The 14,998-nt window shown below is 39.6% G+C and overlaps 1 protein-coding gene across 5 annotated transcripts in view; it reads right to left on the bottom strand.

Moving 5' to 3' along the window:
* The window catches only part of Tlk2 (tousled like kinase 2), a 102,504-nt gene that overhangs the window by 30,081 nt on the left and 57,425 nt on the right, over positions 1-14,998 (bottom strand). For 3 of the 5 annotated variants that reach the window (XM_027427862.2, XM_027427864.2, XM_027427866.2), the window contains 5 exons: positions 12,142-12,237; positions 10,845-10,937; positions 5,115-5,225; positions 4,352-4,488; positions 395-547 (listed from right to left, as the gene is read on the bottom strand). In XM_027427862.2, coding sequence (XP_027283663.1) covers positions 395-547; positions 4,352-4,488; positions 5,115-5,225; positions 10,845-10,937; positions 12,142-12,237 — 590 coding nt within the window. The remainder of the gene's footprint in view (positions 1-394; positions 548-4,351; positions 4,489-5,114; positions 5,226-10,844; positions 10,938-12,141; positions 12,238-14,998) is intronic. The other 2 variants (XM_027427868.2, XM_035447382.1) reach the window with 1 other exon arrangement.

The raw sequence follows: 14,998 nt of genomic DNA, 5'->3' as shown, positions 1-14,998 counted from the left end.
TCTTTTAACCAGTAAAGAGCATTCTAAAATATTAGCCAGATAAACTCCGTAAGATAATACTGATTTCCATAAAATGATACCAATATATCCTAACCTATAGCTACACATAAGCGAAAATAATGATATATTTATTATAAACAGGCAAAATAAAATATATGCTGTCCATAAGTAACAGTACTTTCTCATTTCTCACTTTCTGAATGAAGAGCATGGCTAAGAAAATCAGCTAATGTATTTTACATAGCTTTTAATATGAGTTGAAAGAATCCATTAACATGTCTAGAAAAATAAATCTTCAAATTCCAGGGGCCTCTTTGATTTATAGGTGTTTCCAGGGCATTCAACAAGACATCAGGGGTAAGAAGCATTTCATTTTACTTCATCAAGAACATACGTTTCATTTTCAGCTCCGTTGGTCTTGCTTTTCCGTTGTTTCTGTTCATTGGTTGCTGGAGGAGCCTGACCCATGGCAGGGGGTTTCCGTTTTGCTAACATTTTCCGTTGTCTTTCTATCTCTTCTCTCTGTGAATTTATCCTTTCTTGTTGCCTAGAAATATAAAAGATATGGCACAGAAAAGGCAAATAATTTAGTTGTCATTGCTGTGGAATGAATACAAACAACTTTCACCTGCATGTCTGACGACTTCGTGGACAAGAGGTCTGTAGTTAGCCTTCAGGGTCAGGGAGAGTGTTTTTGGAATGAGTACTAGTTATGACTTAATGGTGAGGGAAAGTGGGTAAGTATCTGTTAGGCTCTTATAGACTTGAAAGGAACAACCTTCAGATTACCTCTTAGTAGCTTAGAAAATAAATCGGCATTTAATTAGGAAAAGTTGGTATGAAATGCCCACCCTCTCAGAAGCCGTGAGTGTCTCAAGTTAACTCTGGCAATTACCATACAACCTAATGCTGAAACTATAGAGTAGAGTGGCCAAGTGGAGTGCTACATTATGCCTTTAAAGAATACAGTATTATGAGTGCATACATTTAATCTCTTCAGACTCAACAAAAGAGGCTTATGACCACGTATTTATCTGACGATCTATACATACATATACTAAAAACACAGGGTACATAGATTCCAAAACACATTTGGAGAAATTGTAGACTACATATTGTGAGAACTCTTGCCTAGGCATGAAAGCAGATACACCAACAATCAGTGTCATATTCTGCTATCAACCCTTGGAGGTTCTTGAAACTGTTCAGCTGTGCATATGAATAATAAGGTCATTTAAGCAATGTCTTCATTTAGATTTACTTTGGGAATACAAAACCAACAATAAATTGTAATATGTCTTATAATAGGAAACGTATGTTGCAAACTATTTTTTAAAATATGTTTAACTTTATTTTATGTGCATTGGTGTGAGGGTGTCAGCTCCCCTGGAACTGGAGTTAAGACAGTTATGAGCTGCCATGTAGATGCTAGGAATTGAACCTGGCTCCTCTGGGCGAGCAGCCAGTGCTCTTAACTGCTAAGCCATCTCTCCAGCCCCATACCTACTATTTTTAATGTATTCATCTCCTCCTCTAATGTATTACACCTCTCCCATCCACATTCCCACCCCCAGCCCCACTGCCAAGGACCCAGCTACTTCAGTGGCCATGCCTTCCCTATCACCATGAACAATATACCCTCTCAACAGGGAACTAACAATGAATCTTCAAGTTGCTACTTGTTAGGTATTTGGTCACAGGAATGAGAAATGTAACAGATAACTCTAGAAACTATCTGGAAATAGGGTCACTGCATTAGTTAAGAAGTCATGCTAGCATAATGAGCCTTAAATCCAATGACTGAGGGCAGTTACAGGGGGAAAGCAAACAGAGCCACATCAGGAGTATCCCATGTGATGACAGTTACAATCTAAAGCTATAAGCCACAAACCAGTCCTGGAACACCTAAACCTGGGAGAGGTCAAGGATAACTGATCTCTGGAGCTCTGCTACAGACTTTCTTGCCTCCTGAACTATGAGAAAACAAATTTCTCTCTCTCTCTTTTTTAAAGAATTTATTTATTTATTTTTTACATTCCAATCCCAGTTCCCCCCTTCCCTTCTCCCTTACCACTCCCCCTACTTTCCCCCATCCCATCTCCCATCTGCTTCTCAGAGAGACTAAGGCCTCCCCTAGGAAGTCTACTAAGTCTGTCCCATCATCTCATTGAGGGAGGACCAAGGCCCTTTCCCCTCCCCCCATATAGAATGGGCTCCACAAAGTCAGTTTGGGCATTAGAGTTAGATCTTGGACCCACTGCCATTTTAAACCACAAAGCTTGATATTTTGAACACTAACTAGTTCCTTCAATAGCAAAGTGCATTCCAGACCCAACCAGACTATAAATAACTAGTAAGCAATGTAGTTGAAAAAACAAATTTTCAGGCTGGGCAGTGGTAGGGCACGCCTTTAATGCCAGGACTTGGGAGTTGGCAGGCAGATCTCTGTGAGTTCGAGGCCAGCCTGGTTTACAGAGCAAGTTCCAGGCCCAGTTTACATTTCTTTCTTTTTGGACAATGTATTGCCATAGAGCAATTCTCTTCCCTCAGAGCCTCCAAGTACTGTGATTAAAGGTACATCATCACTGTTATACTCTGGTGCAATAAAAAATTTTCAGGACCTTCTAGGCATTAGGTTGCTTACTCAGCAAAATGCTATCAGCAAAAGCTGAATTTCTTTCTTAAAACAAAATTTATTTCATTTCCTTATATATGCCCACCAATTTTTTGAGTCAAATGACTACCATCTAAGAAGTAGCTATTGTCAAAGACCAGTAGGAGCAACTATCCTACCTGAGATTCAATATAAGCACATTATACTAAACTTCGGCTACTAAAGGAGATATGAGTAGCAATATCATCTGACTCCCTACTCATGAATGTTGAGCCAGCAATTGCTCTTCTTGGTCAAGGTGCCATGGGATGGCAAGACTTGGTGGAACTTCCTTAGAGTACTAGAGCTACCCAGTTATGCCTAGATCATAGAGAAGATGACCCTGAACCTCTGGTACCAGGTATGATGCACAAGTATGCTTTACTTTCAGGATATTCTCTGACTTGACAGCCTCTTCTTATTAAAATAAACAAACTGATGGGGGATGTCCTTCTGTATAAACATTTCTCTTATTGGTTGATGAATAAAACACTGATTGGCCAGTAGTCAGGCAGGAAGTATAGGTGGGGCTACCAGATGAGGAGAACTTTGGGGAGAAGACGAGGAGAAGCCACCAGAGAGATGCCATGTAGCTGCCGAAGCAGTAGCAGGTCCTGGCATTCGCCGGTGAGCCAAGACTACATGGAGATACATAGTTTAATAATAGAAATGGCTTAATAATTAGGAGAGAGCTAGCCAATAAGAAGCCTGAACCATTGGCCAAACAGTTTATAATTAATATAATCCTCTGTGTATTTATTTGGGATTGAATGACTATAGGACCAAGCAGGACAGAAACTCTTCTATAACAACCCCTCCCCCCTACATTTGGTACATTTTTGAAGCAGTAACACACTTGAACTAAGTTTGAGGTTGATGCTTCATATACAAAACAACAACTACTAATGTATAATTCAAGTTAGTTTTTGTTGTTGTTGTTTTTGTTTTTGTTTTTCGAGATAGGGTTTCTCTGTGTAGCTTTAGAGCCTATCCTGGCACTTGCTCTGGAGAGCAGGCTGGCCTCGAACTCACAGAGATCCGCCTGCCTCTGCCTCCTGAGTGCTGGGATTAAAGATGTGCGGCACAATTCAAGTCAGTTTTAATGAAGTATTTATTATACATAGCATAAATATTTGTAGGTTTCTTTCAGGGATCAAACTTACTTATACTTCATTAACACTAACAAGGCAGAGGCAGGCAGGCAGGCAGATCACTGTGAGTTTGAGACCAGCCTGGTCTACAGAGCTAATTCCAGGACAGCTAGGGCTATTATACAGAGAAACCCTGTCTTGAAGAGAAAAGCAACAACAACAACAACAACAAAAAAACATACAGTTGATTTAGCTCAATGGAAAAGTGCTTGCCTACCATGCATGAGGCCCTACTTTTGATCCTAAGTACAGGCAATAAATATATTACTAATAAAAACACAATGTCTCTATCTACCTTCCAGTCTTAGATGAAACTAATCTAACGAATCAAATAAATAGTTAAGGTAATATTATAGATACACAACCACACACACACACACACACACTGGAACTGAACTCAGGACCTCTGGAAAAGCAGCCAGTGCTCTTGAACCCTATGTCACCTCTCCAGGCCCGATCCTACCTTTCTTTACTGACTATAATTAGAAAACTTTAGAAATCCAAATACCTTTAAAAATTCCCTATTCAACCCTGGCAGTTGACTTACTTGATGAGGTTTTGGAAGGCATAGCCATCTGTCCACTGTTCAGTAAAAGAGGCGCCATGCCGGACAGTAGTAAAGTGGCCCAATCGCAGTCGGTCCTGCATGCTCTTATCTCTGCATGCCATCTTCTCTTGTTTTGACTGAAGGTAAAAGGACCAAAACAAAGAATAACACTTTAATTAGCAATTTAAAAAAAATTCTTTTTTTTACTTATTTGTTTATTATGTATACAACATTCTGCTTCCATGTATATCTGCACACCAGAAGAGGGCACCAGATCTCATAACGGATGGTTGTGAGCCACCATGTGGTTGCTGGGAATTGAACTCAGGACCTCTGGAAGAGCAGTCAGTGCTCTTAATCTCTGAGCCATCTCTCCAGCCCTTAATTAGCAATTTTTACAAACTGAAAATTATAGGATTATCAAGGAAAGCATTGTTGGTAAATCACATACCATCTCAAAAAGGGAGAAAAGGGAAGGGAGGGGAGAAAGAAGAAGGGACAGGAGAGACATCCACCACCTGAAATAAACTCGACAGGGACAAGCTGTCAACTCCACATTCCAGGCAATCAACAGCCAGAAAGCATGTCCTGGGGCATCTTGGTCTGATGTACATGCAAGGCAACACTTGTCTAACTGTCAAGTCACAAGAACTTTATTTCTCAGAAATTCTACATTTCAATATTTTCATCTCAATTAAGGTGTTATACAATGACATATGTTAAATACCTTAGAATACAGACTTCAGGCTACATTATCACTAACCTTTTCTATAAGAAGCTTCTTGCTCATGGTGACACATCTGTTTAATCGCTCCTTGTATTTCTCTAGCATCTTCTGCTGTTCATCTATCTGCCGTCTCAAATCACAGTTGGCCTTCAATGGGAAAACATTTTTCAGTTAGTTTTAAGGAAGATAAATTAGTAGAAAGTACTTTCTAGGAGGAGAAAAGGAAATAATTCACCCCTTTAAATCCTCCTTTAGATTACCATGAGTGTTGTTTATGTTAAAGTTACTGTTTTCAACTTAGAAGTTCTTTCGGTAGTGCAATGGATCCAATCCAAGCTCTTGAGTAAGTACGCTAAGCATGAGCTTACCAAGGAGCTATATCCTTGGCTTATTTCTAAAGAAAAAGGAACCTGAGTCCTCACGGATGATTCTCCCCAGAAGCCAGGCCATCTATGCCCATACTAGACAGAAATAAGATCCTTGCTTCAAGAATCTGAGAACGTAAGTGCATAGTTAATTTAGCTGTGGTCAGAAGTCTACAAGATGGGTTAGATACTTTGAAAAATTCAAGGCTCCTAAAATAACAGAGAAGGGAAGAACCACTAACTCAAGGTCAAATCTAGTTTTGTAATTCCTGAACTTATCCCTCAGTTGTTTAAAAAAAAAAAAAGCCTTTACTCTTGCCAAATAACATTTCCTTGAATGGTGGGGGGAATCTATTGTTTATCAACTAAATGATTTAAGCCTTTTTAAAAAAACGAAATTTGCTGAGACATCTCAGCTTTAAATGTATGTATGTATGTATGTATGTATGTATGTATGTATGTATGTATGTATGTATATGTACCATGTGCATGCCTTCTGAGACCAGAAGAGGGCATTGAATTCCCTGGAACTGGAGTTACAGATGCTTGTGAGCTACCATGTAGATGCCAGGAAGCAAACCTGGGTCCTCTAAAAGAATAGCAATTGTGCTTAATCACTGAGCCATCTCTCCATTGTCTTCTGTTGTTTTGTTTAAGATAGGAGCTCACCACATAGGATGTACTGGAACTATTATAGACCCAGACAGCCTTGAACTCTCAGAAATCTCTGCCTCCCAATCGAAGAGATTAAAGACATGTGCCTCTTCCAGCTCAGCTTCATTTTTAAAGCAGTCTGTGTGAAACAGCTTCCTTTTCCAAATGTATCTACTCTCTACACAGGCATAATTATTCATATGAACTGTTATTGCAGAATCCTATAGACCATGTTTTCAAAGGAAAAGTCTTACTGCACTTGGGGAAAGGAAGTGTGACTATCTAATTCATACTAAAGAACCTATAAGCAAAACACTAAGTAGTGTGTATATAAAATCTAACATACTTCTGGAATGAGAGCATTCTCTCCAAGTCTCTGGAGAAATGAACAGAATCAGTCTCTGGCAATTTAAAGTGTGGTTTCTAACATTAATCATTTCTAGGAGTCCATACTATGGGTAGGAGCTGGCTGACAATACACAATGCAGTCACACCCAACATCTCACTAAAATGGGAAAACTCAATGATGAACTTATGCTTGCCTGAAAGGAAATTAAAAACAAACAAACAAACAAACAAACAAAACCAAAAAACTGTGACTTCACCCCTCAGCATTCTCCAGCATAAAAACACAAATTCTGCCAGGCATATGCCTGTAACCTCAGCACTTAAGAGGCTGAGGCAGAAGGATGAGTTAGAGGCTAGCTTGAGCTCTAAGGCAATGAAAGGAAAAGGGGTAGGGTCAATCACGTCTACAAGTTCTAGTCTATTTGAAGAAAAACGGCAGCTGCGTTTGCAGGGAGGAGGTAAGCTTAGGGATGCAGATCAGTGGTAGACCATGTATGCTCAGCATGGATGAGCCCCAGTTCTGGATCTGAAAGACAACAATTTGACTGAGACATTGCCTAGATCAGATTGGCCTGTAGGCATGTCTATGGCTGACTACTGTCTTGATGTAGGAGACCCAGCCCATCCTATGCAGATGGTCCTGAACTGTGCAAGAAGGATAACTAACCATGTGCCAATGAACCAGCAAGCAGCATTTCTTTATGGTTTTGCTTCAAGTTTCTGTCCTGACTCCCTCAATGCTAGAGTGACCTGGGAATATAAGGAAAATCATTGTTTTCCTCCTTTGTTTTCGGTCAAATTGTTTTATAACAACAGAAAGGGAACTAGAAGAGACCCTGAGTTCAATCCACAGAAGAAGACAAGCAGGGACTCTAGTGAAAGAAAAGGACAATGGGAGTAGAGGATGGTGAAGCACCCAAGAAGTGAAACCAAGTTCCAACTTAAGTTTTTCACATATTACACCATCTCAATCTGGGTCTTTCTCCAACACTTTTCCCCATCTCAATGGTGAGTATCGTGTAGAAAATGAGCTACACCCCTAAACCCATCATCTTGACAAACGTCAGGCTATGAAGAGGGGAAGTAAAACCATAATCCTTGTTGAGTCCAACAAAGCTACTCTGAACAAAATCCTAATAGATACTGGAGTTTGAGTAAGGATTTTTTTTACACAGACAATCTCACTATAAATTTTTAGTTGGCAATTCAACTAGTGCCCAAGTGGACAAAAACAAAACTAATCCCAGGGGGATGGGAAGATGCTTTGGCGAGTAAGAGTGCTTGTTGTGTAAGCATGAGGACCTGAGTTCAAATCCTAACACCCACATTAAAACCCAGACAGGCTGTGGACATTAGCACTGTGAGGGGCAGAGGAAGATCACTGGGGTTTCTGACCATCAGCCTAGGTCTACGGGAGGTGGGGGGGTGGGGAGGAATTCTCTCTCATACAATAAGCACACATGAGCCTGTTCCCTGCCTCACATGTGCATACAATACACTCAGACACCACAAACAAACACAAAGTATTTCAAATCAACAATCAAAATGAATAAAGATTGTTATTAAGAATAAATGGCTCTTGCTGGGCAGTGGTGGTACATGCCTTTAATCCAAGCACTCAGGAGGCAGAGGCAGGTGGATCTCTGTGATCCACAGAGAGCATTCCAGTACAGGCTCCAAAGTTACACAGAAAAACCATGTCTTGAAAAACAAAAACAAAATACAAGAATAAATGGCTCTTTTCCTTCAAATATAGGGAAACTTAACAAGGGGGGGGGGGGCTAAGGAATGTAATTCTGAACAAGGAATGGAACCATCAGTTTGAAAATGTAGAAAATAATGAGCGTGGTGACACACACCATTAATCCCAGCACTAAGAAGGGACAATTATTCAACTGAAAAAAAAAAAAATTGGATCAGTGATGACAAATTGCATAAAGTACATTCTGAGCTTCCTCAAGATGAAGCTGGGTGTCTCCCAGACATACACTGAAGTAAATGGACAAACATCCCACACTTTATGTAAGTGTGTGGCCAAGAAGCTGTGGGGAAAGAATGGAAGGGTTACATAGTTCAGGGTAACACTGGGAACAGCGCAGATATTCCTACAGAGCAGGGCATTTTGCCCTATGGTCAAGTGTGCCTTCTATTAAGTAAGGGGTATTTCTGTTATAGAAAAGGGAGAACTGAAGAGAGAAAGTACAAATCTTCTTGGGTTGTTCTGCAGATGCCAATCTGAGTGTTCTCCTCCTCCTCTTCCTTCTTCTTCTTCATCATCATCAAAAGAACAGATATATTTTGTGGGATTGACAGGCACTGTCTTGTCTCCTTCTAGGGCTCAAATGATCTAGCAAAGTCTACAAATATTCTGTATCTGTCAAGAAGATGATGTTTGCTAATATGTTGTTTGAAAAGTCTTTAAACAGAGAAGGTAGGAAGCCCAGGACCAAAGTACCCAAGATTCAGTGTCTTGGTTTCCTAAGTGTCCTGCAACATACATACCAGCATATTGCTCTGAAGAACAATGTATTGAGAAAAATAAGAGGATGCAGAATATGCTAAACTTTTTGGCTAAGAGAATGAAAGAAGCCAAAGAAAACTTCTAGGAACAGATTGCTAAGAGACACAGCTGTCCTCACTAGGTCTTCAATTTCTGAATCCTGTCAAAATTAAATTTTTTTTGCCTGGTGGTAGTGGTGCATGCCTAAATTTAACCCTTGTACTCAAGAAGCAGAAGCAGGTGGATCTCTGTGAGTTCAAGGCCAGCCTGGTCTATAGAGTGAATTTCGGGAAAAGCCAGGGCTATACAGAGAAACGCTATCTCAAAAAACCAAAAGCCAAGAACCAAATTTTTAAGAGTAACAACTACTTGCAGGATGGTTGAGTGGGTTAAGGCTCGTAATGCCAAACCTGCAGACCTGAGTTCATTCAATCTCTGGAACTCACACGGAAGGGAAGATAATTCCTGAAGGCTGTGCTCTGACCTCTATGCGCAGACCAAGGCACAAAAGTACATACACAAAATAAATACTTTTTTTTTCTTTTTTTTAAGTAACAGATGGCCACATGGGATACATGAGACCCTCCTTGTTTTTAAAAAAGTAAAACTAAAGGTGAAAGAAATGGCTCAGCAGTTAAGAGCTCTTGGAGAGGATCCAGGTTTGATTACCAGCAACCACATGGCAGCTCACAATCATTTGTAACTCCAGTTTCAGGGGATCCAATGCCTTCTTCTGGCCTCAAAGGGCATCAGGCACATATGTGGAGCTAATACATACATGCAGGCAAAACACCCACACGTAAAAGTTGAAAAAAAATTAAAAACAAGTAAAAATGATTATATCCTGAATCAAGGAAAAGTGGACAAGAGGGAAAGAAAAGAAAAGCAAATATGCATATATAATCCTAGGATGCTAGGCATGGTGATACTGGCTTATTATTTTAGCACTCAGGTAGCAGCAGGATTATAAACTGAAGGCCAGTCTAGGCTACACAGTGACTAAGTCCTGTACACGCATGGCACGTGTGTGCACACATGCACACACACACACAGTGTAGAAAGTCAAAGATCCACAATGAGCTGAATGGCCCATGTGAAAGCAGGTTTTTAACATGCAAGCATAGACTGGAGAGATGGCTCTCCAATTAAAAGCACTCACTGCTTTTGCAGAAGACCCAGATTAAATACCCAGCACCCACATAGAGGTTCACTAACTGCCTCTAGTTCTAGGTGACCCAATGCCCTCTCCTGACCTTCATGGTCTCCTGCACATAAGTGGTGCAAATACATTCACACAAGTTTAGACAGACAGACAGAGACAGATAGACAGATAGACAGATAGACAGATAGACAGACAGACAGACAGACACACACACACACACACACACACACACACACACACACTCATTTAACAACAACAAAAGCTAAGTGTGATGCTGCACACTTTAAATTCAACACTCATAGGGGTCAGAAGCAGAGACAGACGACAGATCATTGAGAGCTCAAGGTCAGCTTAATCTAGATATTGAGTTCTAGGCCAGCCAAGCTACAAAGAAAGACTATGTCTCAAAAGAAAGAAAAAGAAAAAAAGGGGGAAAGAAACTAAGTATTTAAAAATGAGTATTTTCAAATGATAAAAACGTGACATTTAATCCAATAGTTCTACATGAACTACAACTCCACATACCTGCTTCTCTAACATAAATTAAAGAATCAAAACACTACATCATAAATTCTCCAAGTTGAAGGTATTTGGAATGAGGATATGATTCTAGTTCCTCCTCAGGCACTCGCTGTTTACTGTGTTATCTGGCTGTAGTAATTATCCACAATATGCACATGATCCAAATATGCAGAAGTGGTGCTTGTTACAGAGTCTCTTAATACTCCCATACTTACTCTTAACAAATCATCTATTCTTCCTTCCTTCTTCTCTAAGTCAGAGTTCTTACTGTTTTCTAGTGCAGATATTTTTTCTATTGTGAGGTCAGACTACAAAGACAAAAGCAAACAAATTTAGAATTAGTCACAAAACATTATATGCCATCACATTTTTCGTGGTTTTTTTTTTTGTTGTTGTTGTTGTTTTAAGCAGCACTTGCTAACATGAAAAGCTGGATAGCTAACTCAGGAAATTAAATCTGCTTTACTCATCCCAAACCTCAGCAACATCCACTAACCTGTACTGTAAAAACATTAGTTCTGGAATTAACTACACAAATTCTTACAATAATGAACACTGAATAAAAATATATATGACACCATAGAATTGAAACCAGCTTTGACTAGAAAGTGACTTCCAGAGACAGGACACAAGTCCCTAGGAACAACAAATGTGCCCCCTAGTGGAAACAGACAGAAAGTAGAAAGGCAGAAAACTGTGCGCTCAACTATCTAGGTCTCTTCAATGTCCAAACACCGGTGGTTCCAAAAAAATTAAGATCTGTCATGCAGTTCTTGATTGACAAGCATCCTGGGTTCAGGGGACAGACAAGAACACCCAATAAACTAACTTAGCACAATAGTTGGAACAAAGATCTACTATTCTTTTCAAATATAACCTTTTTTTCTTTTTCTTTACCTTTCTTTTCTTTGGACAGCCTGAGCTGGCCTTGAAACCAAGATCCTCCTGCCTTACTTAGTCTTCTCATTGCTGGGATTTACAGCCACAGGAAAAGCTCTCAGACACATTTGCTAATGTTTACAACAGTCTAAGTTAGAAAATTTCTAAAGACTGTTTAAGGAAGAAATTTTGTTGGTATGACACATTTTGCCGAGTAAACAAGTTGAGGAAATAAACTACTTTCTTAAAGTAGGAAATTAACATTTATTGAAAGCCCACTATCACCACTGCATGAGGTGACTGGAATCATGCTAATTTTACATTATATTAAATGTAAACAGTAGAGCCAGAATTTAAACCTAGGCCCAGAAATCTTCAAAATGTGTGCTCTTGTCTCCACTCCATGCTGCAGTACAAGCATGCCTGCTACAAAAGACCTGAAAGGTGAAGAAAGGCCTGTTAAAACGCCTTTCAAAGAACCTGAAATGGTCATAATACAAATTCTGAAGTTACTACACAAGGGGGTACAGTCAAAGGTAAAGGGAAGACCAAGAAAGAATTACATTACAGACTTTCTATTTGGTTAGGTCTACTCCTAAGTATAACTCTGCAATGTATTGGTCCCCAACCTACCTGGGTCTGTCTGTGCTGGATGGAGATCTGTTTTTGGGAGCTGCAAGAATGTTCTGTATTGCCAGAACCCGTAGAAGAAGGACTGTTTTGCTGAGCCTATAATAAAAGTACATCACCAATCACAGGAAGGTTTTGCATCTTTCTCCACAAATGTGTATGAATAGAAACAATTAACTCTTTATAAAACAAATCTTTCTAATTCAGTCAGAAGTCATAAACAAGAGGAAAATAAAACAAGTTAAATATGAGAACCAAAAGCTGGATATGGCAACTTCATGTTTCTGAAGGTAAGCTTTAAATAATCAAATGCTTATAAATCATTTTATATATAAATCACAGAGAATGGTTAGTTATTCCTATAATTTCCTTTTTTCACTAATGTTTCAATGTGCCTTTGTCAGAAAAGGTGAATGATGTATACAATGCAGTGGACACACAGTCCAAGCGGAAAAGATTACAAGTGGCACTGGAGGTGGCATTTGCTGCTCTTAAACAGGACCTTGGTTCCATTCCCAGCAGCCACACCAAGTGGCTCATAACCATCTGTAACTCCAGTTTTGGAGACTATGATAGCCTCCTCTCCTCAGGCACCTGCATGCACATGGTGCACATAAACTCACACAGGTGTGTGTGTGTGTGTGTGTGCATACACGGACAGAGAGACAAAGACAGAGATACAGAGAGACAGAGAGAAAAGAGAGAACGTGTGTGTCCAGAACAGCCAGAACTGTTCCATAGAGAAACCCTATCTTTAAAAAACAAAATAAGCCGGGCGTTGGTGGTGCACACCTTTAATCCCAGCACTTGGGAGGCAGAGGCAGAAGGATCTCTGTGAGTTCGAGACCAGCCTGGTCTACAAGAGCTAATTCCAGCACAGCCTCCAAAGCCACAGGGAAATCCTGTCTCGAAAAACAAAAAAAAAAAAAAAAAAAAAAAAAAAGATTTTAAAGTATTCATAAAAGCCCCATGAAATCACAAATATTATCCACAAGCACAAAAGTATATAAAACTCTGGGTTACTCTGTGATACTTCTACTTGCTGACTTGACACATAAATACATTTTATTTGTGGATGCTAAATATGTATATAACGTGTGTGCGCGCGCGCGCGCGCACACGCGCGCGCGCGTGTGTGTGTGTGTGTGTGTGTGTGTGTGTGTGTGTGTGTGTGTGTGTGTGTGTGTGTGTAACTAAGAATTTTAGAGAAAGAAGTGTATGACAAGAATTGGAAGAAAAAGGAAAATGACATGACTATATTATAATTTCAAAAGATAAATTATATAAAAAACCAAGGAACTATAATCATAATAAATATAAACTTTGAGAGGTTCTCTAAGAATGTAAAAGGAAAGCAGAGTGGTGGTAGTGCACACCTGTAATCTCAACACACGGAAGGCAAAAGCAGATGAATCCCTATGAGTTCAAGGCCAGCCTGGTCTACAGAGTGAGTTCCAGGACAGCCAGGGCTGTTAAGCAGAGAAACCTTATCTCAAAATGAATGAATGAATGAATACAAAAACAAAACAAGAATGTACAAGGATACATGATCTAGAGTCAGGGCAAATCTTGAAAGAACCTTAAGATTTGAAGACAATAAAAGTCAGAAAAGAGATTGTAAAACTACACTAGATGAAGACCATGCATGAAAAAGGACGGATGTGAGGTTCAGGAACAAGAGGTAGAACTGCCAGTCAAGTCACATGTGTTATTACAAATAACTGGAATTTTCTGTGCCCACTATTTCAGATATAAATTTATATATTTATAAAATTTCTGCGAACGTGAGTGTATGCGCTGATGGATGTAGGCACCTGCCACATTCGTGCAGCTCTGCATAAAAGCAACAAGTATCAGGTGACTATGAACAGTCTAATGTGGGTGCTGGTAACTGGACTGGGGTCTTCTCGAAGAGCAACACTATGTGCTCTTCACTGCTGGACCATCTCTCTGTATCCTCTCTAAAATACAACGAATCCAAACTCCCTTCCTAAGGTAGGGTCATTAAGAACCTCCAGTGTTGAACTATACCATGATACAAGCATTAGATGTCTCTTCACAAGCCTCTCATTTTCATATTTATTTCTTAGCAAATATGATTATCATGCATAGTAAGTAAGAGCCAAGAAACAGCAAATAACCAACCAAATAGCTCTTTGAAAAATTGCTAGATTTTGGTGGGTGGGCTTGAGTGAAGTGGAATTTATATATGCTCCACTCTCCTAACAAGCCAGTGGTTACAGAATACCCCAAGGACAATGAGCACACAATCCACCTACTTATCATATTATAGTTTCTTCAGATATCTACAATCTTTGTTCCTATTATAAAAGTTTGTCTGGGGGTGGCAGTACTCTGGAGGCAGAAGCAGGAGGATCTCTTCAGTTCAAGGCCAGCCTGGTATATAGTTCCAGGATATCCAGAGCTACACAGAGAAACCCTGTCTTAAACAAACAAAATTAATAAAATAAATTTTAAATGATTTTATTAGTTCTAATTCACACTGTCAAACTGAATGTAACAAAATCCCATTTTAAACATAGTGTTTAAAACTTTTCTTTGTATGCATGTGTGGACTATTCAACCAAGGAGCTGTTAAGCATACATTCTACCTAGGAACAAGAGAAAGTCAAGGATCACAATTGCTTGGTTTTTTGGTTTTGAGACAAGGTCTCACTATATAAATGAGGCTAGCCTAGAATTCACAATTCTTTTGCCTCTGCTTACAGTGGTTGCAGAATGCCCAAGGGTAATGAGAATACAATCCACCTAGGTAAGTCTAACCAAACCCTGTGATATTTTCTTTCTTATACTGTACTATATTTTCTTTCTTACACACACATTCTCATTCTCTCTCTCA

This window comes from Cricetulus griseus, chromosome 7 (assembly GCF_003668045.3).
Source record: "Cricetulus griseus strain 17A/GY chromosome 7, alternate assembly CriGri-PICRH-1.0, whole genome shotgun sequence".
Classification (NCBI taxonomy): Eukaryota; Metazoa; Chordata; class Mammalia; order Rodentia; family Cricetidae; genus Cricetulus; species Cricetulus griseus.
Note: the sequence above shows the minus strand (reverse complement) of the source record. Positions and strands in the feature narration are given on the sequence as shown.